The sequence below is a fragment of the Apodemus sylvaticus genome, chromosome 1 (assembly GCF_947179515.1).
Source record: "Apodemus sylvaticus chromosome 1, mApoSyl1.1, whole genome shotgun sequence".
Taxonomy (NCBI): Eukaryota; Metazoa; Chordata; class Mammalia; order Rodentia; family Muridae; genus Apodemus; species Apodemus sylvaticus.
Window position 1 is genome coordinate 206,928,458 of NC_067472.1, and position 23,154 is coordinate 206,951,611.

Sequence of the window (23,154 nt, forward strand, 5' to 3'; positions counted from 1 at the left end):
GCACTCTTCTTTAAAGATCCAGGGGCAGCCGGGCAGTGGTGGTGCACGCCTGTAATCCCAGCACTTGGGAGGCAGAGGCAGGCGGATTTCTGAGTTTGAGGCCAGCCTGGTCTACAGAGTGAGTTCCAGGACAGCCAGGGCTACACAGAGAAACCCTGTGTCGGCAATGAGCTGGAACCTGTGGCTCGCTCCTCAGCGCTCGGGAGGGAGAGTGCGGTGAGCTCCAGGTCGGGCAGAAGTACACAGCGAGGCCATCTCTCAACAGGAAACAAAACCCCGCTGGCTGTGCGTCTCTCAGTCCCGTTAGGCCCAGTCGCTGGGTAGGGTTTTAGCGTGAGTGTCTCATGTCCAGAGCCGTCTGTCACCCCTCCCGGCGTGGGCCTGTGTAGGCAGAAGCATGGCTACACTAGGCTTAGGTCTGTTTTTCTTAGAGCAATGTGGTACAGTGCTGACTGACTCACTGATGGACCGAGGGCACGGCCTCCTAAGGGCCGCTGTTCCCAGAGCACACAGACAGGGCGCAGACAGCCGGGTCAGGCAGGACCACAGGTTTATTGGGGGCTGCACACACGCACACTCACAGCATCACACAGCAATGGCACACTTACTCGGGACATCACGGTGGCCTCTGCCATCCACGTAGGGCCCAGAGGCAGTGGGTTCTGGCCTCCTCCCCTGCGACCCGGACCCTGCGGGGTCCTTCCTCTCGGCCAGCTGAGGAAGGGAGGGGCTGCTGGGGCGGGCCTCGGGCCTGGCAGGGGATGGATGAGCAGGAGGTCGGTCCAGGGGCGGCGGGCTGGGCGGAGCCCCGCCTCACTCCAGGGACTGCAGCATCAGCAGCTGCTTCAACACCTTCGTCTGACTGGTCTCCCGGATTTCCCCGGCCAGGAACATCTCATCAACCACCGTGTAAACCTGGGCAAGGACGGGAGTCAAGGGTAGACGCGGCAGAGAATCAGCAGGGCGGGCACGGGCCGGCAGGGGCGGCCGGCCGGCCTTCGGGGGCTCCCGCACATCCCCTACAGCCGCCTCCTGCCCACTCATCCACAACCTACCTTGTAGAAGTTGAACACCAGGTCCAGCTCACAGACGTTGTGGAAGTATTCATTTAACACCTGAGAGATGGAGAGGAAGCTGCTAAGAGTCAGGCACAGACAAGGCCGGCTCTGTGGCCGGCGGTGCTGCTGTGCCAAGCTCACTTTGAACCCTGAGAGCAGAGAACCAACTCCCAAACCTGTGCTCTGACTTCCACGTGTGAGCTGTGGCACATGTGTGCCCGCATAGCACGGACACTACACGCATGGCAATAGTAATAAATAAACAATGAAGCGAGACGGGCGGAGTCCTGGGATGCAGTCAGTGTGTCAAGCAGTCACGAAGCCCTGGACTCCATTCCCAGCACTGCATTAAGCCTGCTCAGTGGACCGCGTCTCTAGCCTAGCACATGGGAGAGAGAGGCAGGAATTTAAGATCACCCCTGGCTATACGGAGAGTGGGAGGCCAGCTGGGGCCCCATGAGACCAGGCTCAAAGGGGGCGGGATGTGTGCAACTGGGGCGACGGCTCAGTGGTGAAGAGCACAGGTTGTCCTTCTAGAGGACTCAAATGGTCGGCAAGTCCAACACCGTGTGTGTGTGTGTGTGTGTGTGTGTGTGTGTGTGTGTGTGGTGTCCTAATGCCCGATGCCTTCTGGGTCCTCAGGCACCTGCACACACACACACCATACTTGCACACACACACACACACACGCACACATCACGACTAGTCACAGGTGGAGCCAGGTGCAGGCGGCGGATGTGCACATAGCGGAGGCACTAGGCTGGAGCAGATGAGGGAGGTGAGGAGGGAGAGGCGGATTAGAAGGCAGACCAAGCACACAGAGGGAGGACAAATGGCCACCCAGCACCCAGGGCCTCTTCGGCCGGCACCTGACTCACTTCTACGAAGTTGTGGATGGCCTCGAGGTAGGCCAGATTGTTGTCGTTGACGTCCACGCAGATGCAGAAGTAGAGGCCAGCGTAGCGTCGGTAGATGATCTTGAAGTTCCGGAACTGTGGGCAGAAAGGAGTCAGGACTGAGCCTGGCAGAGGGGTCACTGTGTGTGAGCACAGGAAGGCTGTTCCCGCCTCGGGGAGGGGAGGGAGGGAGGGGAGGGGAGGGAGGGGAGAGGGAGGTAGCAACAGCCAGAGGGTCGCTCACCCTGGCAGTGGGGTGGGAATCCCCAGGGTTAGCAAGATTGGATTTTGGGGTTCAGGGTAGGGCCCTAATCCCTGTCACCCTGGGAGCCTCGGAGGTTTCCTGACAGAGGTGCTGTGAGCAGAGAGCTGGAAGACAGCCAGGGAGTTCCAGGCACAGGGAACAGACTGTGAAGGAGCCAGGGCAGGGACTGGGCTAGGCCTGGCAGCAGCAGGGGCTGAGGCAGGAGAATCACATGCTTGAAGAAAGTCTGGGCTCTGTAGTGGGCTCTAACTCAATACTAAACAAAGTGTTAGCCTATGTGTTTGCTTAGCACGGATTCTACCATGCACAGGCTGGATGTTTTCTGGCCATGTATCTGAGAACGGCCTTAACTTGACTCTCCTGCCTCCACTGCCCAACTTCTGGAATTACATATATGTATATGTATATGCACGCAGCACTACACTTGGCCCACCGTCTCAGGAGGCTGAGAGGAGGACACATCACACCAGCCTGGGCAGCACAAACAGACACAACACAGACGTTTCTGATTTGGGGGCATCTTGAATTTTAGAGTTCCAGGTAATGGAAGCTCAACTGACACATGAATAATGCTCACACGTCACAACCGAGGCACACTGTGCTGGCTAGACTTAATACTATCTGCATGGACACTAAGTAAAGACAAGAGATGGACATGGGCTGGGGTGTGGCTCAGTGGCAGAGCCCCTCCCTAGAATCCCCCAGTGAGGGGCTGGGGGCGTGGCTCAGTGGCAGGGCCCTGCCTAGAATCCCCCAGTGAGGGGCTGGGGGCGTGGCTCAGTGGTGGAGCCCCCGCCTAGAATCCCCAGTGAGGGGCTGGGGGCGTGGCTCAGTGGTAGAGCCCCTCCCTAGAATCCCCCAGTGAGGGGCTGGGGGCGTGGCTCAGTGGTGGAGCCCCTCCTTGCCTAGTATGCATGAGGCTCTGTGTTCTGGCTTCGGCACAGTGAACAAACAAAAGGAGGAGTGAACAGTTGTACAGTCAACACAGATATGGATGTGCTCGCTGGGAGATGGCTGGCGGTTAGCCAAATCCAAGTTCTCTTTGGGATGTATGTAGAGCACCACCTGGTGGTAACTGTGGTGAATTACACATTTTGTGAGTCCTGGAATTTTTTTTTTTTTTTTTTGGCTTTTTTGAGACAGGGTTTCTCTGTGTAGCCCTGGCTGCCCTGGAACTCACTCTGTAGACCAGGCTGGCCTCGAACTCAGAAACCCGCCTGTCTCTGCCTCCCAGAGTGCTGGGATTACAGGCGTGCGCCACCACCACCTGGCTCAAATTTTTCTTGATCTTTCCACATCTGCTTCCCAAGTGTGGGGAAAACTGTTACCTCAGAGATAAAGACAAAAGGATAGTCAGGGCTGGAGGTCAGCCAGGACTACAGAGTGACATTGTCTACACTGGGAAAAAAGCCGGGCAGTGGTGGCACACACTTCTGGGAGGCAGAGGCAGGAAGATCTGAGTTCGAGGCCAGCCTAGTCTACAGAGTGAGTTCCTGAACAGCCAGGGCTACACAGAGAAACCCTGTCTGGGAAAACCAGCCCCCCACCCCCCTTCCCTAAAAAGGAAAGGCTCACCCTTAACTTATCCACGAGTCTCACTAAGCAATGAGGAGGCCGGCGTGCAGCCACGTGCTTTCATCCCGGTGCTGGAGCTCACGGGAGTTTTCTGACCTGGCAGGCGAGACTAACCAGTGAGCAGCAGGCCTCAGAGAGATCTTACCTCACAGGCGTGGGCCGTGGTGGCAGGGTCACAGGTACTACATATGCTAGAGCTGCCCGCATGCACTTTGCCCCACAAGACAGTATCTACGCAGCCCATCTTGGACATAAACTCACCATGTAGCTGAGGATCCGTCCTGCCTCTGCCCTCAGGTGTTGGATTAGAGGCAGACGCTACCACCCCGTGTGCTGTGGCTCTGAGCCCTGCACTTCATGCATTCTGGGTAAGCGCTTTACCAACTGAGTCATGTCTTCAGCCTTTCATGCAACTTTCTCTTTGCAGACAGGGTTTCAATGTGCAGCTCTGGCTGGCTAGAAACTCCCTCTGGAGACCAGGCTAGCCTTGAACTCAGAGATCTGCCTGCTTCTACCTCCTGGGTGCTGGGATTAAGGTCATCAGTCGTAGTACCCACCAAGTGTCTTAAAATTATTAGCAAGGTCACTATTCACAGCTCAGGACTTAGCATGTGGCTGACTTCAGGTGGCACCTGTTCAATGATATCTCTGTTCAAGGCAGCACCAGGGACTCCAGGAGACACGCTGAGCTTCTCCAACAGGCTTGCAGTGCAATGGGGGTGCTGAGCTGTCCTTCATCCTGGATGATGTGGCGTGCGCCTGTCTGTGCATCTTCTCTGTCCCAGGAGTACCCAGGACATGATGAAACTCCATTTCCCTTCCCTTCCCTGGCCTCTCTGTCCCAACACATCTGTGGAGTGAGAGCAGACACCTCCCCGTGTTCCTCACCCCAACCTGCTTTGTGTGTGTGTGTGTGTGTGTGCATCCGTATGTGCCACACTGGTGCCACCTTGAGGGTCTCCTGCTTCTGTTCTTGCTCCCTAAGAGGGTCCTTCCAAGTGTGGTGGCACAGCTCTGTAATCCCAGCACCAAGGACGCTGAGGCTGGAGGATTATGAGTTTGAAACCAGCCCCGAGATGGAATAGACCTGTGTTCCCCTGCACCCAGGTGGCTGAGGCAGGAGGACTGCTTCAAGTTCAAGGCAAGCCTGGACTACACGGTGACTTTCAGGCTAGCTGGGGCTGCAGAGTGAGACCCTGTCCCAAAAAGGCAAAACAAAGGTAATCTGGACATTTGGGAGACAGAGGCAGAAGAATCGGGAATTCAAAGCTATGCTTAGCTAGATAGTCTGAGGCAGGCTGGAGGCACACAAGGCCCTGTTTCTAAAATTGAACACACAGAGAAACAATGAAAAGTTGACCCTAAAACTATGGCCAGCAGATAGAGGCACCTCGCCAGCCTGGCCCTGAGGTCATCCCTGGAGCCCACAAAGGCAGAAGGAGAAAACAAGTCCACAAAGTTGTCCCCTGACCTCCACACACATGCACTGTGGCGTGCACGCTCTCCCGCACTACAGTAAATAAGTACGCCCAGACAGGCGGAGGATCCTGGAAGGTTGTGTCAGCTCATGTCCGTGCCCCCCTGCCCCCCTCCCCATCAAAACCAGTCTGTGGCTCTGGCCACCAAGTGTGTCAGAAGACCTCAGGACCTCAGCCAGGCTGATTCTCCTTGCCTGCCCCTCCGGGAACTCTCCACCCACGTTTATGCCTCAGGGCCTTTGCACCTGCTCCTCCCAAGGAGGCTTGGAATGTTCGCTGCTCTGAAAACATCTCCTCTCCCTCAGCTCTTTAGATCTTGGCTGACAGTCACCTGAGTGAACAGGCTTTGTGGGTGTGCTCTGTACTCAGTACTCACTGAGCCACACCCACAACCCCAGGAAGAGAAAGCCCGGAGTGGATTGATAAGAGAGGAGGTCGCTGTCAGGGAGGGGGCGGCGGAGGTGCCAGGGAAGCAGGGGCAGAGAGAAGCACGGAGGGTGTCAGTCACCTCCACGAAGTTGGTGTGCTTGGCGTCCCTGACGGTGACCACGGCGTGCACCTCCTCGATCAGCTTCTGCTTCTCGTCGTCGTCGAACTGCATGTACCACTTGGCCAGGCGCGTCTTGCCCGCCCGGTTCTGGATGAGGATGAATCGGATCTAGAGCAAGCGGGGAGGAAACAGAGCGGTGGGGGACATGGTTCAACGTGGGGCGCCATAGACAGCCTATGGGAGAGATGTCGGAGCCCAGGCTCTCCCCGTGCCCGGCTTTCTAAGGCTGCCTCCCTGGGCTCTGCTGCGTCACTCTGGACAGGGGCTGCGACCCCGTTCCCACCAAGTGAATGGCCAAGTCCCAGGCTTCAGTCCACCTTATACCCATCGCTGAAGCCACTTCCTTACCCTCAAATCAAGTTTCCCAAGATGCTCCACCTTATCAGGGATGGGGACCATGCACGGTGCTGAGGAAGCACTGAGGCCTTGGGTGAGCCTGACAGGGCTGAGCCACACCTCCAGCTGCTCACTGGGGGAGTCTTAGTCACGTCCCACTGGGGGACGACAGACACTACCACTGAACAACAAGTCATGAGCCGTCCACTGATGGATGCATAAGCACCCAATCCGCGTTATGTTTAGACTTCTTGTGTCCGAGTTCCTACTGCGTGCCTTTTTTTGAGACTGTGTCTCTTGAAGCCGAGGCTGGCTTCAGACTTACTACACAGCCAAGCAGACCTTGAACGCCTGCTCCCTCACTTCCATGTCCCATGCTGGGATCACAGGCATGGAACGGAGCTCAGCTGGCTGTGGTTACTTGTGTTCATATGTGAACTTGCATGTAGGCACCCACAGAGACCTGCTGGAGCTCGTGTTCCAGGTGGCTGTGAGTCACCTGATGTGGGTGCTGGGAACCGAACCTGGGTCCTCTGCGGAGCAGTAGGTGCTCCTAACTGCTGGGCCATCTCTCTAGTCCTCGCTTGTCTGTTTTTTAAAGACAGGATCTCCTTTACAGCCTAGGTTTCTAAGAACTTAGGGAAATCCTCCTGCCTCAGCCTCTCAAAGTTCTGAGATTACAAGTGCGGGCCACTATGACTGGTTTTACTGGTGCTTGGTGGAATCCCAACACCCTGGAGGCAGAGGCAGGAGAATTATTGTAAGTATGAGGCAAGCTTGGTTTACATACTGAGTTCCAGACCAGCTGAAGCTACATATCAAACCTGGTCACAAAACAAAACACAACACAACAAAACAGACTCAGACACCAGAAACGTCACCCTTCAAATGTTCTGAGGTAAGCCCTGCGTCCATCCATTCACGGCTGTGCAAGTCACTGCCAATTCTAGTGTGCTTCCTTCCTCTCATTTTGCCTGGAGAGAACGACCTGGAACTCACCGTGCCCTGGGCAAGCCTGGAAGCAGATCCTCCTGCCTCAGCCTGAGAGCACTGAGCTGCAGGCCTACCCCACGCACTTCCATCCAGGCAGTGCCACTCCACTGGTGGGTCTGCGTCCCTCATTTACTCATTCTTCAGCTGAAGGACGACTGCACAGCTTCCGCTTCCGGGCTACAGTGAGAAATGGCGTATAGGTCTCTGCATCTTCCTTGGTTTTTGGCTGGCTACTTAGAGCCGAACTGCTGGGCTGGACAGGAACTCTGTCCTCTCTGGGAAGTGTTAACCTGCACTCCAGAACCTGACACTTGTTTGTTTGTGTGGAGGTCAGAGGATTTTGAGGGGGGCCATTCGCCCCACCTTGGGGTTCTAGCATTAAACTCAGGTTGCTGGGCCGATGTGACAAGAACTTTTCCCTCTGAGCCATTTCAACCCATGACGTTTGTTTGCTGTTCCGCTGAATTCTGGGCTAGAACCTGGGGCCTCACACCTTCCAGGCTGAGCAAGTGAGCCAAGCTGCTTGGAGCCTCGGGACTGTACCGTGAGCTGCAAACCACGAAAGAAAACCACCCACAGTGGGTCTGACTCAGACCACGCACTCCGGGTCAGTCCAACTACCTTTTAGCTGGCTCAGAAGAAAGTCACGAGACCCCCAAACACCAGGTCACCTGTCAGAGAGCGATTCTGAAAGCTAAGTAAGTCAGGTGGACTTGGTGGCACAGGCCTATCATCGCAGCTTTTTGGGAGGCTGAGGCTAGAGGGTCACAAGTTCAAGGGCTGCCTAGGCAACTTGGCGAGACCCTGCCTGCAAACAGGGTGCCTGGCAGAGAGAGAGAGAGTGCTGGCTTAACGCTCTGGGCCTGGGGCCCAGTCCCCAGTGTGACAGCAAACAAAGCAACTGAGTCAGAGCTGCCAGTGCCCAGCGCAGTCCTCAGTAAAGTCAGCAGTCGTGCGACCTAGACCAGCAGCCTTCACTCTTCCTAATGCTGTTGGGGGGGGGACGACCCAGCCATAAAATTTTTGCTACTACTTCCTAACTGTAGTTTTGCTACTGTTATGAAACATGATGTTGATATCTGTGTTTTCTGATGGTCTAGGTGACTCCTGTGACAGGCACTTGACCCCCAGCGGGGACGTGACAGCTGAGAAGCACTACCCTCGATGCATTCAATCAAGCGGCTCAGAGCACACACTCCAAGCTAGAAAACATCGTAGTACTATCAGGCAGTGGGTAGATCACTTCACCTCCCTGGGCCTCAGGTTCCCCTTCTGTGTAATGGACACGATGGGGTTCCCTCCCTCACTAGGCTAATGAACAGAGTAACACCCGTAAGAGGCACAGTATGTGCTCTTATATAGCCATATCCTAACACCCCAACCTCTAAGTAGCATTATAAACTGTATCCTGTTACTGCACTTTCAGAAACTCATGCCCCGGCCACCCGGCGATGCACATCTGTGATCGTAGTTACTGGGAAGGCTGAGACGGGGAGGTTGGGAGTTCAAAGGCAGCCTGGGATGCCTGCAAGATCCTGTCTCAAGAAGAGGACTAAGCCGGCGGTGGTGGCGCTCGCCTATAATACCAGCACTCTGGGAGGCAGAGGCAGGTGGATTTCTGAGTTCAAGGCCAGCCTGGTCTACACAGTGAGTTCCAGGACAGTCAGGGCTACACAGAGAAACCCTGTCTCGGGGGAAAAAAATCCAAAAAACAAACAAACAAAAACAAACAAACAAACAAACAAAAAAGAGCTGGTGAGATGGTTCAGTGGTCACCATCTGACCACAGGTCACCAAGCCCAAAGACCTGCGTCTGACCCCTGAGACTCACATGGTAGAAGGAGAGGACTGACTGGGCAAGTCACTTCTGACCTCCACAAACATGACGTAAAATGAATAAAACACAAGAAAGGGCCGAGATGTGGTTCAGTGGCAGGAGATGTACTAGACTTAACACAACGTACAAGGCCTGGGTTTCATCCTCAATACAAAAAAAAAAAAAAAAAAAAAGGAGAGAGAGAGAGAGAAAGAGAGAGAGAGAGAGAGAGAACTCACACAGAACACAGAACAGGAGGGAGAGAAAGGAGGGAGGGAGAGAGAAACCACAAGGCTGGGAATTTAGCAGCATGCGCAAAACCTCAGGCTTAACCCCCTCCCAGGGTTCAATCCTAGGTATTGAGGGGAAAAAACAAAAAAATGGAAAGTCAGGGTTTAAAGTTTCCCTGCTGGAAAGCCTAGCTTCGAGCCCTCCTGTCTGTCCAGACATAGATGCTCTTGTCCATTTTACAGATGATAACGCTAAGACCCAAGGAAAGCAGTTATCACAACCAGAAAGCAGAGCTAGCTCTCCAGTCTTTACCCTGAGCCCTGGACTCTGCACTGACCTCCATGGTCTCCCCTGAGCCTCATTCTTCACGCAATCTATCTGCCTTATTCAACCTAAGCAGAAAAACATGAACAGGATGTTACACGCTCCTTCCAAGAACGACTTCTGCTGAGCCAGGGAAACCCAGTTCTGGGCCGCCCAGGAAAGGGAGGGGTGGGCGCCGGGCAGGCAGAGTCGGGCACAGGAGCAGTGGGGGAGAACATCTGGAAACAAGGCTGAGTTAAGCCCTCTGCGTCCCATCCCACCCGCCGCTCAACCAATACTTCTTTCTGCTTCCCTCAGTGAGAATCGGTCCACTCCTGGGAACACATCTGAGAAGCCCCTGGTCCCTATTTCCGTCTCTCTGCTGTACCCTCAGGGAGCCTCCCGACCACCTCCCCTGATGTTCCCTTGTAACCTCCATCCCCCTGACCCCCGGCACCTTTGGCCCCCTGTGAAGCTTCACCTGGCCTTCATTACAAGCGTCCCTTCTCCCTGTCCACCCTCGTTACAAAGGCCGCATCGAACCTCCAACTCTTCTCACCTGTTCTGACCGCCCCTGCTAAGTCGTCTTCTCCAAGTCCCTATCCAAAGAACTCTCAAGTTCCAAAAGGCCCATCTTGGAGATGGAGGTTCCCCTAAATCCAGTGCTGAGTCTTTGCTCCCAAAGGCCCCCCCTCCTCAAATGTCACGCCGCCAAGCCTACTCTGCACCTGGACCTCTCCTCGGTGGGACATTCTGTCAGCTGCTCCCCATTTTCTTCTAGAATCCACTTTCTACTGCTAGAGCCCTCTCTTTTTGCAGCAGCTTAACCCTAATCCTACAGGGGCTGACTTCCGGTCTCCAGGGTCCTCTTCTTCCCCTGGAGAGGGTCTTCTCTGGCCATATCCAACTTGCCCCAACACTAGCTCTCCTTAAAACCAGCTCCTTCCTTCTCATAAGGAACCCTCCCTACCCTGTCTAGAGTCCCTGGTTCTTTTCCATCATCCCTTCCGCATCTCCAGCATCTTCTCCCGCCTCTGTGGTCTCAAAATCTCCCCCAAATGTCTCCCACCAGGGCAGTTCCTCCCCTGGACACTCTTTCCCTTCCAAATCCTTTGCTTGAAAACCACAAGAACACCCTGCAGCGCAGCATCGAGCCCCTGATCCCCATTCCTGACCCTAATCCTGAGAACTCGCGACCGGCCCGTATCACATCCGCGCCAGGAGGAACCTTGTCAGCTCCAAACCGAAACCCCGGGGACGGTACATGAACCCTCCCTCGGCCTGTCCCCGGTACGACGCTCCCCCCGTTACCATGGCGACCCCTGTCTGGACCCCAGAGGCCCGGGTCCCGCTGTAACAGGGCGGCTCCGGCTCTGCTTGCAGTTGTGGGGCCCAGGGCTAGAACTGACTTCCGGCAGGAGAACCCGCCTTCCTCCTCGGGCACGGCCCTCTGGGAGTTGTAGTTTAAACGCATGCGTTGGCAAGAGTGGCCCCGGGCTAGACGCCTTCCCAGCATGCTCTGCGATTGCTCTTTTCCTATCAAGAGAGCTAGCCACCAAATGCATGTACCAAGTGCATTGTGGATGAAGGTCTTTGTACAAGGACAATTTCCATAGGTTAAAAGTAGGCTGAGTGAGCGCTGTATCTCGGGAAATGTGGTTCTAGTGCTCTTCCATCGCAAAGCTTCCCCCCAAGGGCATGCTGGGAATAGTAGTATTTTCTTTCGAACTGTGTTTTAAATTATAGTGTATAATGTGCGTTGATAATATTTCCTAATTACCATTAGCTTACTTCTCCATCAAAATCCTTTCTTCCCCAAAGTGTTCCTATTTTCATGCATTTTTTTATTGCGGGGTATGTGACTCTGTGACCCACGGCATTGATCTGGGGTTGCACATGATGTTACTTGGGCAAGGGCATTTGTTTTTAACTGAATACACTACTGGGACTATGATGCTCTCACCTACGGAGACTGTTTTTTAATTTTTTCGCTTATTTTAATATGTTTTCTTTTTTGGTTTGGTTTTTTTGTTGTTTTTTTGTTTTTGTTTGTTTTTGATTTGGTTTTTTCGAGACAGGGTTTCTCTGTGTAGCCCTGGCTGTCCTGGAACACACTCTGTAGACCAGGCTGGCTTTGAACTCAGAAATCCGCCTGCCTCTGCCTCCTAGAGTGCTGGGATTACAGGCATGCGCCACCGCTGCCCAGCTTGTGTTTGGGTTCTTCCCTGCACATAGGTAAGTGTACAATGTGCACGCAGTGTCCACAGAGGTAGAGGAGAGAGTAAGAACCTAGGGACTGGAGTTTGGGAGCCGAATCTGCAAGAAGCAGCAAAAGCTCTTAAACACTGAGTCTGCTCTCCAGCATCTCAACCCTTCCCCGGCCCGTGGTGAAGTGTTGATGGGTCTAGTCTCCTACAGGTCTTGAGCAGTAACTCACAGCTGCTGTAAGTTCGTTTGACATTATCTCTGTCATGTTCAGAAGACATGTTTCACCCTTCCCTCCAGTGATTTTTTTTTTCTTTAAACTCAGTGCTTTATGTAACCCAGACCGGCCTAGAACTAGCCTTGTAGGGGAGGATCAGTTGGAGGATCCTCCAGCTTCTGACTCCCAAGGGGGGTGCTATATTATAGGCATATGCCACCACCAGTCTCAGGAAAAGTAGGTTACTTTATTTTATTTTATTTTATTTTATTTTATTTTATTTTATTTTATTTTATTTTTGAGACAGGGTTTCTTATGTAGCCCTGGCTGTCTTGGAACTCATTCTGTAAACCAGGCTGGCCTTGAACTCAGAGATCTGCCTACCGGGATATAAGGTATGCACCGCCACTGCCCGGCAGAAATAGTATTAAACAGGAAATTACACTGTGGACTTAAACATGTAACTGCCTTTCTAGGTTTATTCAGTGCTCTGTTTAGATGAGCTTAGGGATGTAGGTTTTCTCATAAATATAAAACATATATACATAAAATAAAATAAAGATAGGACTTGGTCTAGACACAGTGTCTATAAATTCATGAAAGTGTTTGTTATGGATTTGAGGCTATCCTGTATTATATAGGGACTTCTTTGTGGCTAGCCCAGACTACAGAGTCAGACTTTGTCTCAAAAATCTAAGATCTGCACCAGGCAAATCACATAGATCAATGGATAAAGACAACTTCTGCTGAGCCTGACGATGACCTGTGTTCAATCACTAGAACCTGCACGGAGGAAGGAGAAAACTGACTCCCTCCAGCTGTCCTCCCCCCCTCCTCTCTCTCTCTCTCTCTCTCTCTCTCTCTCTCTCACACACACACACACACACACACACACACACACACACACACAAACACACACAAACACATACACAAACACAACACACACAGAAACACAGAGGATAAATTTAAAATATGTAAAGAGAAAAGTAAGGGTGGAAAGTCCTTGTGTGGGGGTCTCTTCCTGGAGTAAGCACCCCAACACCAGTGAGAGTGGGAGACAGGAGACGTCAGGTGAACTCCTGAAGGCTTCCATCCCGGGTCTGGTTTTGTCTGGTTTGTCTTCTTATTTTATATTCTCAAGCCACAAGGTGGGGCAGGCAAGGGAGAGTTTTACAGAACCCTGTGCAGCTCGGTGGCCGCTCAACAACCCAGCTGTTTGAACTGTTTCTCCGGGTTATTCTGTTCCCTGTGGCCCCTGAAGTCACGCTAGCCAATTAAGCAGTACAAATGGCACTTTAAGCCAATCACTGAACAAACGGATGGATCTAGTAATTGGTCCAGTTCCACTTCCTTTCTCTTAACCCACACAACTTAGGAATGCATCCCGGAGAAAGGGGAGGTGCTCTGGCGTGTCACCTGCTGTCCCGTTGCTCTCCTTCTAGTTTTGATGAAGCTGGACAGGGAGTTTAAGATGCGGGTCCAGGGCGCTGGAGAGATGGCTCCGTGGTTGAGAGCCCTGACTGCTCTTCCAGAGGTCCTGAGTTCAACTCCCAGCAACCACATGGTGGCTCACAACCATCTGTAGTGGGATCCGATGCCCTCTTCTGGGGTGTCTGAAGACAGCTGCAGTGTACCCATTAAAAATATATATATAAAAGCATGTTCCCAATAGAAGTCCCAGCATTCTCATCATAAGCAGCCCCAGGGCGGCCAGCCGGGCCCCCAGGTGTCCATGCTGACCCCACTGGCTCTCCTGAACCTCTCACCCTACTTTCCCAGTAACATGCCTTTGGCATTTCCTCGTACTGTTCCTGGTTAGTTGGCATAAAACAGCATTCTTTCTTTTAAACCGCGGACGTGCTTACTCCTCCGCGGTTTTGGAGGGATGTCGCTGCCAGTGCCTCTGTCTGGTTCTGGAGAGTCACTCTGCCCTCCTGAATAACAGTTAATCTTTATCTGAGCGGGCAGCCGGCTGTGCTGAGTGGACTTGCTAGATGCCTATCGCAGAGGCACCGCGTGGACCCTGTCAGGGCCATTCCTAGCAGGACGGGTAAAAGTACAGGCGCTCTCTTACCTTTTTAACCTAAGGGATATACTTAGGGTGTGGCTGGACATTGCTTCCTGGGAGCACATCTAAGTGGAGTACTGGTCAACCTCGGTCTCTTGGGTAACAGATGCAAACACCCTAGGAACAGGTGCAGTATGTACCATTGGGAGCGACTGCTCTTTGACTAGTCTGGTCCTGCCCCTTTCATTCCCCACACATTGGCCTACTTCTATGACCTGAGGAGGCAGCTCAGTTCAACACACCCTTTTTGTGTTGTTAGTCGGGCATTGGTTGGTCATTCCTACCGCAGTATAGGTAACCTGCCTTCACACAAGCACACCCAGCAGTCCTGACCTAGGGATGGAAATTCACAGCTGGCATTTAATAAAGACAACTTTTTGAGATATGGTTTTCCCACATGAAGGGCCTTTCTACGGTCAGTTCCTATATTATTCCTCCCAGGTTGCCCCACAAAGGCCCATTAGGGCCTTAATTCCTTGTGCCTCTCTGGGAACTCCTTTTATGGTAAAGTCTCCACATGGCCAGTATTTAAGATAACACCAATAAGTTTCCCCACAATTGTCGAAAAAACCAAAATCAAAAACAAAAAACAAAACAAACAAAACAAACAAAAAGTATTGCTACTTTCTGCTGGGTTCGACGTCAGTAAAGGCCGCCTGAGGGTGTTTAAATGGTAGGATCCCAGTTTCTGCGTTAGCCTGTGGCTTTGAGCTATTGCTTGGGATTATTCTGAGCACACTGAGGATTGTCTTTGGTAGCTGGTTGGGTCAGCGTCAGCAACCTTGTGACCACCAAATATATATGCAACAATTCTTCTGTTGTTGCTGGTGTTCGCTCTTAAGACACCCCTGGCTGTTCTGGAACTCCATCTCTCTGAGTTGGCCTTCCAAGTGCTGGTGTGACAGGGCCCCAGACCTTAGCACAACTGACTCCATGATGGAAGTACCATTCAGATTGTAAAACTCAGCACACAGACAGCACCACCTGGCAAAACTAAACCAAAGACCTGCTCCATCAATGTCCACAGTTCTGGGAAAGTCTCTAAATGTCCTAACCTTGCTTTTTAGCTTTTCTTGTTTTGTTTCTGGCTAATTGTTCTTGTTAACTGGAGTATGCCAACCTAGAACATAGTTTTTATGCTTAAAAGCTCACCCGGAGAAAGGTTCCGTTGCTGACTGACTAATGAACACTTTCTATTAGCTCACGCCCATGTCTGAGCAGTGTTTTCTGGTGAGAACTGCACAGCAGCAGGGTCACAGGCCTGTGCCTCCACAACTGGCTTCTTTCAGTGGTTCTTGTAGGGCGGTGCCCCACCAGCCCCCCAGGGAAAGCTTTGTGAGGGAAGTTTGGTGAGCTTGCCAGGTGTGATGGCTTTGTATATGCTTGGCTCCAGGGAGTGGCACTAGTTGGTGTAGCCTTGTTGGAGTAGGTGTAGCACCGTGGCCATGGGCTGAAAGCTGTCATCTCTGGGATTATTATTAGTTTCCTATCTGTGGTATTCAGACACCTCTCCTGATTTTTAGTAGCCCCTTTATTTTTTTTGTTTTTTTGTTTTTGTTTTTGGAATTTGGTTTTTTTATTTATTTTTTTTTTTTTATTTTTTTTTTTAGAGACAGGCTGTCTCTGTGTAGCCCTGGCTGTCCTGGAACTCACTCTGTAGACCAGGGTGGCCTCGAACTCAGAAATCTGCCTTCCTCTGCCTCCCATGTGCTGGGACTAAAGGCATGTGTCACCTCTGCCTGGCTATCAGTTTTGTTTTTTGTTTTTGTTTTAATTTAAACTTGTGTATTATTTATTTATTGTACGTGTGTGTACATGAGGAGGCCAGAAGAAAACCTTTCTCCAGCTTCTCATATGAAATATAATTCAGCTGATGTCAGAGGGTACCTGGTAGGCCATGCCAAGGTGTCCCCTGAGAAATCACCCCACAAGACAGACGGGGTTTAAGGGATGTTTATTGTGGGGGGAGGGAGGGGAATGAAGACCCGGAGAAACAAAACAAAACAATTTAATTTTTAAATTTTTTTTAGAAAAATTTGTTTTGAAACATCTTTTTATGTATATGAGAATGAGTAGTCCTTGACACACCAGAAGAGATCATCTAATCCAATTACAGATGGTTGTGAGCCACCGTGCAGCTGCTGGGAATTGAACCCATGACCTTTGGAAAAGCAGCCAGTGCTCTTAACTGCTGAGCCATCTCTCCAGCCCCCTTATTTGTTTGTTTGTTTGTTTGTTTGTTTGTTTGTTTGTTGTGTGAGCGTCTCTTTGGCGCAGGCTCTTGCCATGTCAATCCTTACGCTGCAGACCAGGCGTCTCTAACTTTCATTGACTCTCCTGCTTCAGCCTCCCCCAAATGGCAGGGTTACAGCCATTCACTGAAACTCCGGGTTTAAAATTTTGTTTATGGGTATATATATGCATAAATAAAACCCTGACAAAATAGGTGTGGTGGTGAGATGACTCAGGGGTTAAAACGTCACACTACCTTTGAAAAGGACCCAAGTTCAGCGTCTAGTACCCATGTTGGGTAACTTACAACCACTTGAAACTCTATCTCTGCGGGGGTAGGGGAGTGGGTGGGTGTGGGTGGGTGGGGTGTGTTTGGGATCCAATACCTTTAGTCTCTGAGAGTACTTGCATCCACATGCATATGTCATTACATGGACACACGTGCATACATGTCATTAAAAATTTATTCTGGGCATGGTGGGTCATGGATTTAATCCCAGCATTCTGAAGGTACAGACAGGTGGCTCTCTGTGAGTTCAAGGCCAGCTTGATCCACACAGCCAAGTTCCAGGCTAGGCAGGGTTAGATAGTGAGATCTTGTCTCAAATAAATAAATGAACAGATAAATAAAACCAAAAATCAGGGCTGTAGAGCCCTTGCCTGGTGTGAGTAATCTTCTAGGTCCATAGCCAGAACCGGAAGAACAACAGAACACCAGGAAGAGGACTCAGTTGGTACAGTGCTGGCCTAGAGCACCACGACACAGTCTACCCCTCCAGCGCAAGGGTGGATGGACCTGCAGGCATGGAATCTAGTGTCTGGCAGAGAGGTAAAAGGATCAGAAGTCCCAGGTCATCTGTGGCTACACAGGAAGTTCGAGGCTACCCTGGAGTACATAAGACACTGTCTCTAGAAAAAAAAATTAGCCAGGTATGACGTAAAAAGAAGCTGAAGGAGATTTGCTGAACTGAGGTGTTCAGCAAAAGGGCAGGAGGTGTTTGCCAGCCAGCCCTCGAAAACAAGAGGGTGTCTGCTGCCGTCACGCCCCAGCAGGTCTTTCGTTAGCCAGGCATTACGTGCTTTGCAATTATCTTCCAGGAAAAGGCTCAGTGGGTAACATATAACCCTCTGCTCTTTGTCCAGTGAGAAAAAAAGCAAACACTATAGATTGGTATCTTACGTGCACCTCCTATTGTTTTTTAAAGATTTATTTATTGTATTTTTGTGAGTACACTGTTGCTGTCTTCAGACACACCAGAAGAGGGCATCAGATCCCATTACAGATGGTTGTGAGCCACCATGTGGTTGCTGGGAATTGAACTCAGGACCTCTGGAAGAGCAGTCAGTGCTCTTTAACCGCTGAGCCATCTCTCCAGCCCGCACCTCCTATTTTTTAATCAGAGTTGTTAGCTATAATATGGCTAAGAATAAAGACACTGAGCCGGGCAGTGGTGGTGCCCAGCACTTGGGAGGCAGAGGCAGGTGGATTTCTGAGTTCGAGGCCAGCCTGGTCTACAGAGTGAGTTCTAGGATAGCTAGGGCTACACAGAGAAACCCTGTCTCAAACAAACAAACAAACACACACACAAAACAAAGGCACTGACGGCACTGTGCTTCCCATGTAAGTGGAGCGGTGTCTGTGGTCTCCCAAACTCTGAGCTTTTGCACAAAATTGATGATTCAACAGCTGACACAGCCTTCCCACTAACTGGGACAAACACGTGTCCTGAGTTTTCCAGGACGGATCATCCATGGAGCCCGTAAGACTAACTCCGAAAGGAACCTGACAGCACCTGGGTCACCTGAGGAACAAACTCTTGGTAGACTTTCTTTGTTTTAACTTTGGCTAAGTGTACTGAGAGAAGCTGGGTGTGGAGAGGACAGAGTACCTGGTAAGCATTATAGTTTACACAACTTACACAAGTACATAGCAGAACCCGGCCCCCCCAAACTCAACTGTAGCCTTCTCCCCCAGAATGGGACACAGACCCCACTACAGTAAATGCATGTCAGCCTTGTTACAGGGCAAGGAGGCATGGGAGGGCAAGCCGTGAGTGCACAGGCTGGCACACTGGAACCTCCTCAGCAGGGCTGGCGAATTACTCCTCATGGCCCATGCCGCAGGGCGATGGGTCCTCGCTCCCCAGGGAGGCATCTTGGAGACTGTATCAGTGCCTTGAATGTCTCAAGGAACAGAGGGGAACTAGCAATCACTGCACTCACTGTGCCCTGAGCTGACATAGGATGGTGCTGTTGACAGGGACAGCTTTACTCAGGCCACCACCCTATGGGACCCTTGCGTTGGTTCAGCTGCTTATACTCTTTTTTTGTTTTCTTTTGTTTTGTTTTTTTTTGGATTTGGTTTTTTTTTTTTTTTTTTTTTTTTGAGACAGGGTTTCTCTGTGTAGCCCTGGCTGTCCTGGAACTCACTCTGTAGACCAGGCTGGCCTCGAACTCAGAAATCCGCCTGCCTCTGCCTCCCAAGTGCTGGGATTACAGGCGTGGGCCACCACTGCCCGGCTTAGCCTGGTCTTCAGTCCTCTTCCTCTTAGCAAAGGTAATCCCAAGGCCAAAAGGACACAACCTTGTCCTCTGATATCTGTGTAGCTCTATAGGAGTCCCAGGGAGTTGCAGATGAATTTAGACTAAAAATCAAATAGACAGGGACTAGAGAGATGTCTCAGCAGCTAGGCAGATGTCTGGCTGCTCTTCCAGAGTACCAGGGTTCAATGTTCAGCACCCTCCTCTCACGGCAGCTGACTCCTGTCTGTAACTCCAGCTCCAGAGCCTCTGACACCCTCACACAGACATGCACGCAGACGAAACCCCAATGAACATAAAATAAAAATGAAATTACATATAAAAAATCAAATAGACTATCATCTTGTGATCGACAGAGGGGAGATAGCGATCACTTTGCACTCACCGTGCCCCGAGCTGAATGTAAGATAACCAACCAAGATGTCTTAGTGGTACCAAGGATGTCTTTTAATGTATATTTAGCCAGCGGGATGCCACCAGCTAGGTGGCTTGGGAGAACAGAATTATTCTTCGTATGATGCTAACAAGAAAAGACAAACGCCACGTATACAAGGAGAAGTAGAGTGAGTGACAGTTGTCAGGGTTGCAGGAAATGGACTATGCATAGAAATGGTTGGAGAGGCATGTGGGAGGCGTCGGTGTGAGGCAGCAGAAATGACAGTGGCATGGGCCAGGGCGATGTGTCTGTCTCCGTGCAAACACTGCACCGTTTTCAGCAGCAGAACATCCAGAAATTTGGGGGTTTCTGGAATCAGTTCCCCATGTGTCTGGAGGATTGGCCATATTTGACTTAGAACCTAAGCCCTTAATAATAATCCTTTTGTAGTTTTGCTTACTATGTTGATTTTTTTTTATTTTATTTATTTATTTATTTATTTTTGAGACTGGGTCTCTCTTTGTAACTCTGGCTGGTTCAAATTCAGTTCCTGCTGACTGGAGTTTTATCCTGGGATGACAGGTCCTCATCACCACGCTGACTGTCTTGGTCTCTTCCCTAGAACTTTTCTTCACTTTTAGTGTTGTTGACAAAGAATCCCCTGCCCCTCCTCCCGTGGCAAAGGAAGAGATGCAGGGTCACTCACTAGTCACGGACATTTGGAGCGGGAGGCTCATCTTTGAGCTGTACCCGTTGGAGACCTCGCACTGATACTCCCCGGCGTCCTCCCTCCTGACTGGGTCGATGCTGAGTCTGCTGTTTTTCTGGGACAGAGTCATCCTGTCATTGAAATACAGGCCCTGGTGATTGAAGAGCCAACGGATAGAGAGTCCAGGGTCTTCCGAGAGGCATGTGAGGGTCACAGAGCCAGCTTCTGTTACTGTGGTGCTGTCTGCTTGGAGCGTGGGCTGCGCCACGGGTTCTGTGAAGGAACAGAGGAGGGGAGGGACTGAACGATGGTGGATCACCCTCAGACCCCAACCAGCCCTCTCTGGTCTACAGACACCTAGTATGGCCTCCAGGGTGGAGAAGTTGGGGTCAAGGCTGAAGATAGATAACGTACTACTTGAGATCCACCACCCATAGTCTATGGGGCGGCCTTAATTCAGCCACCGTGTTTCCTGTGTTTCTGTTTTTATATAATAGAGCACTTGGCTGGGCAGTGGTGGCACATGCTCTTAATCCCAGCACCAGAGGCAGAGACAGAGGAGAGGCAGAGAGGTAGAGGCAAGTGGCTCTCTGTGAATTCGAGGCCAGCCTGGTCTACAGAGGAGTTCTAGGATAGCTAGAGCTACATAGAGAAACCCTGTCTTGAAAAACCAAACCAGCAATAATAATAATAATAATAGTTATGATGATGATGATGATAATGATGATTGACACATGATAAATAATCATTGCCATGTCTGTAAGGTGACCCTAAATGTAAACAAGGACACCTTTTTTTTTTCTTTTTTCTTTTTTTTTTTTTAAGATTTATTATATGTAAGTACACTGTAGCTGTCTTCAGACACACCAGAAGAGAGCGTCAGATCTCTTTATGGATGGTTGTGAGCCACCATGTGGTTGCTGGGATTTGAACTCAGGACCTTCGGCTGCCATCTCTCCAGCCCCAAACAAGGACACACCTTTAATCCCAGCACTTGGGAGGCAGAGGCAGGCAGATTTCTGAGTTCGAGGCCAGCCTGGTCTACAGAGTGAGTTCCAGGACAGCCAGGACCACACAGAGCAACCCTGTCTCAAAAAAACCAAAAAAACCAAAAAAAAAAAAAAAAAAAACCAAAAAAAAAAAAAAAACAAAAACAAAAACAAAACCAAAACGTAAACAAGGCTTGCAAGGCTTGCTCTTTCTTGCTCTTTAGAGACGGGAGCTGCTCAAAATGTCTGAGTCTATTACTCTGCCTACAAGGGAGAGTTGACTGGGCTGAACCTCTGCGGGACAAGCAGTTGCCAAGAGGACCTGTCCATCTGGGCTCTGCTGAGACGCAGGAGAAGGATGTGCCCGGGTGACTTAGCCTGACTGTGGCCCTTCAGGGTGGTTCCACCTGATATGAGACAAATCAGCAATAAAGCCTTGATACCTATCATCTCTCACAGGACGCGAGGGTCCCCAGTTCCCTGGACTAGACGCTCATGCAGAGATCTGGAGTCAGGACTTCTCTGCGGCCACCTTACTGTGAGGACCCTATGGATCCCTGAGCCAGACCTGCCGGAATCCCTAGCGTCTTTCTCAGCGCCACGTTCATGGTGAAGCCCCAACACTCAGACTGTATTACAGAGCGCGTACTCTTCTTTGGGTGTGGAGTCAGGAAAAGGACTCCGACCAATTGTAGTTTTTCCTTGCCGGTGTACATCCTGCAGTAAATGCTCAAATGCCAGGGAGGACACACGCGCCAAGGAGATGGGCATAGCTGATGCCTGATGGTCCTGTACTTGTAAAATAGAACAACCCCACCCCAGCCCCGCCCTAGCACCCAGGGGTCACGCAACCACTTACCCTGTACTTCCAGATGCACGTGCGTTAATTCGCTTTCCATTTCTGTGTTAAACGTTAGTAAGGTGTAGAGTCCACTGTCGGCCTGGGTGACGTTTCTGATCAGCAGGGATCCACTGTAGAATACGGTTTTCCTATCACTGTGCTGAGGCATCTTCGAACTTTCGTTAGTGGGCGTTAAGTAGCGTGCGACTTCATAGCTCTTCGTTGAGTCTCTCTGTTTGTACCAGTAAAACGCCTGGACATTCAGCGGCATTGCATGCACAAACAGAACGGAGTTTCCGCCCTCGGCAACCATGGGCGGCACTAACTCGATAGTGAGCTCGGCAGCGGCGGGTGCATTCCAGCAGGTTAAGAGGGCGGAAGCTAGGAGGAAAGAGAGAAAATCCATTCATGTCAGGACCTTGGTGTTTGGTGAGATGAACCCCAAGTCCTGAGCAGGTAGCTGTGTTCATCGCTTAGCCGAGGTGTGGGGTGAGGGCGTGCCTCTTACTTCAACATCTCCGTTCCCCAGTGCCCTGAAGCTGGAGTGGCCTTTGTATTGGGCTCTGTCCTTGCGTCTGCACGGCTCCCCCCACTCACTCTCTGCAAGAATGCATTTGAGGCTGGGGGTGCCTTCCCTGACCCGCCCTCTAGAGACCGTGGGTCATCACTCCAGAGGTTCCCCTCTCGGTGTTTGCAGTCAACCCACTGCTGTATATCTCCTAAAAGTTCTCGTGCCCTGTTCCCAGTCCATGAGGACAGGGGCTTGGGAAAGGGCTTTGGGAAGGTCAGGTGCCTGAGAAAGGCTCAGACTTCTGTGGAAGAATGAATGAATGAATGAATGAATGAATGAATGGATGGATGAATGAATGGATGAATGGATGGATGGATGGATGGATGAATGAATTGCAGGGCTGGGGTGGCTAGGGGCTCTCTCTCTCTCTCTCTCTCTCTCTCTCTCTCTCTCTCTCTCTCTGTGTGTGTGTGTGTGACTACCTCCCTATCTCCCACAGCTGCCCGGCTGGGCTCCCTGGAGCTGTGTGAAGAGGGGAACAGCCTGTCTCAGTTTAAAACAACGTCCTTCCTAGGTGTCCCGATTCCTGAGAGTGACAGGCACCTAGGAACACGCAACCCCCAGCCTCACAGGGTTAAGGCATCCCCTGCTCACCCACCGACAGCCCCCTCCTCCGCAGCTTCCCCTCAGTTCCCAGTGCGAGCTCCTGCTTCCCCTTCCCAAGCACACACACCCATCCTCTCCAGCACTGAATAAACCCTGCAGCCTCAAAGAGAGACCCTTGCCTAAGGCCTGGGTCGCAGCTCCCTTCTCTCTTCCCATCAAGAGAATCTCTCCAGGGCCTCCCCCTTCTTTGTCCCAACATTTGCTCTGTGCCCTGCTGCCAGCTCTCCCTCCTCACAGGGAGGAGCCTTCCAGGCCCTCTGCAGAGTCCCAGGCCCTTCTCCCTCATCCCTGCATCCCC

At 51.4% G+C, this 23,154-nt stretch overlaps 2 protein-coding genes across 2 annotated transcripts; both read right to left on the bottom strand.

Moving 5' to 3' along the window:
* Window positions 1-533: 533 nt before the first annotated feature.
* Ap2s1 (adaptor related protein complex 2 subunit sigma 1) lies at window positions 534-10,929 on the bottom strand. The gene is made up of 5 exons (XM_052172177.1): window positions 10,813-10,929; window positions 5,781-5,930; window positions 1,937-2,050; window positions 1,056-1,115; window positions 534-915 (listed from the first exon to the last, which is right to left on the bottom strand). Exons 1-5 carry the CDS (start codon window positions 10,813-10,815, stop codon window positions 814-816), a joined length of 429 nt encoding a protein of 142 aa, XP_052028137.1. The 5' UTR covers window positions 10,816-10,929; the 3' UTR covers window positions 534-813.
* An 8,304-nt stretch (window positions 10,930-19,233) lies between these two features.
* On the bottom strand, window positions 19,234-22,056 carry LOC127684052 (carcinoembryonic antigen-related cell adhesion molecule 3-like). The gene is made up of 2 exons (XM_052181019.1): window positions 21,698-22,056; window positions 19,234-20,122 (listed from the first exon to the last, which is right to left on the bottom strand). Exons 1-2 carry the CDS (start codon window positions 21,990-21,992, stop codon window positions 19,839-19,841), a joined length of 579 nt encoding a protein of 192 aa, XP_052036979.1. The 5' UTR covers window positions 21,993-22,056; the 3' UTR covers window positions 19,234-19,838.
* Window positions 22,057-23,154: the final 1,098 nt, after the last annotated feature.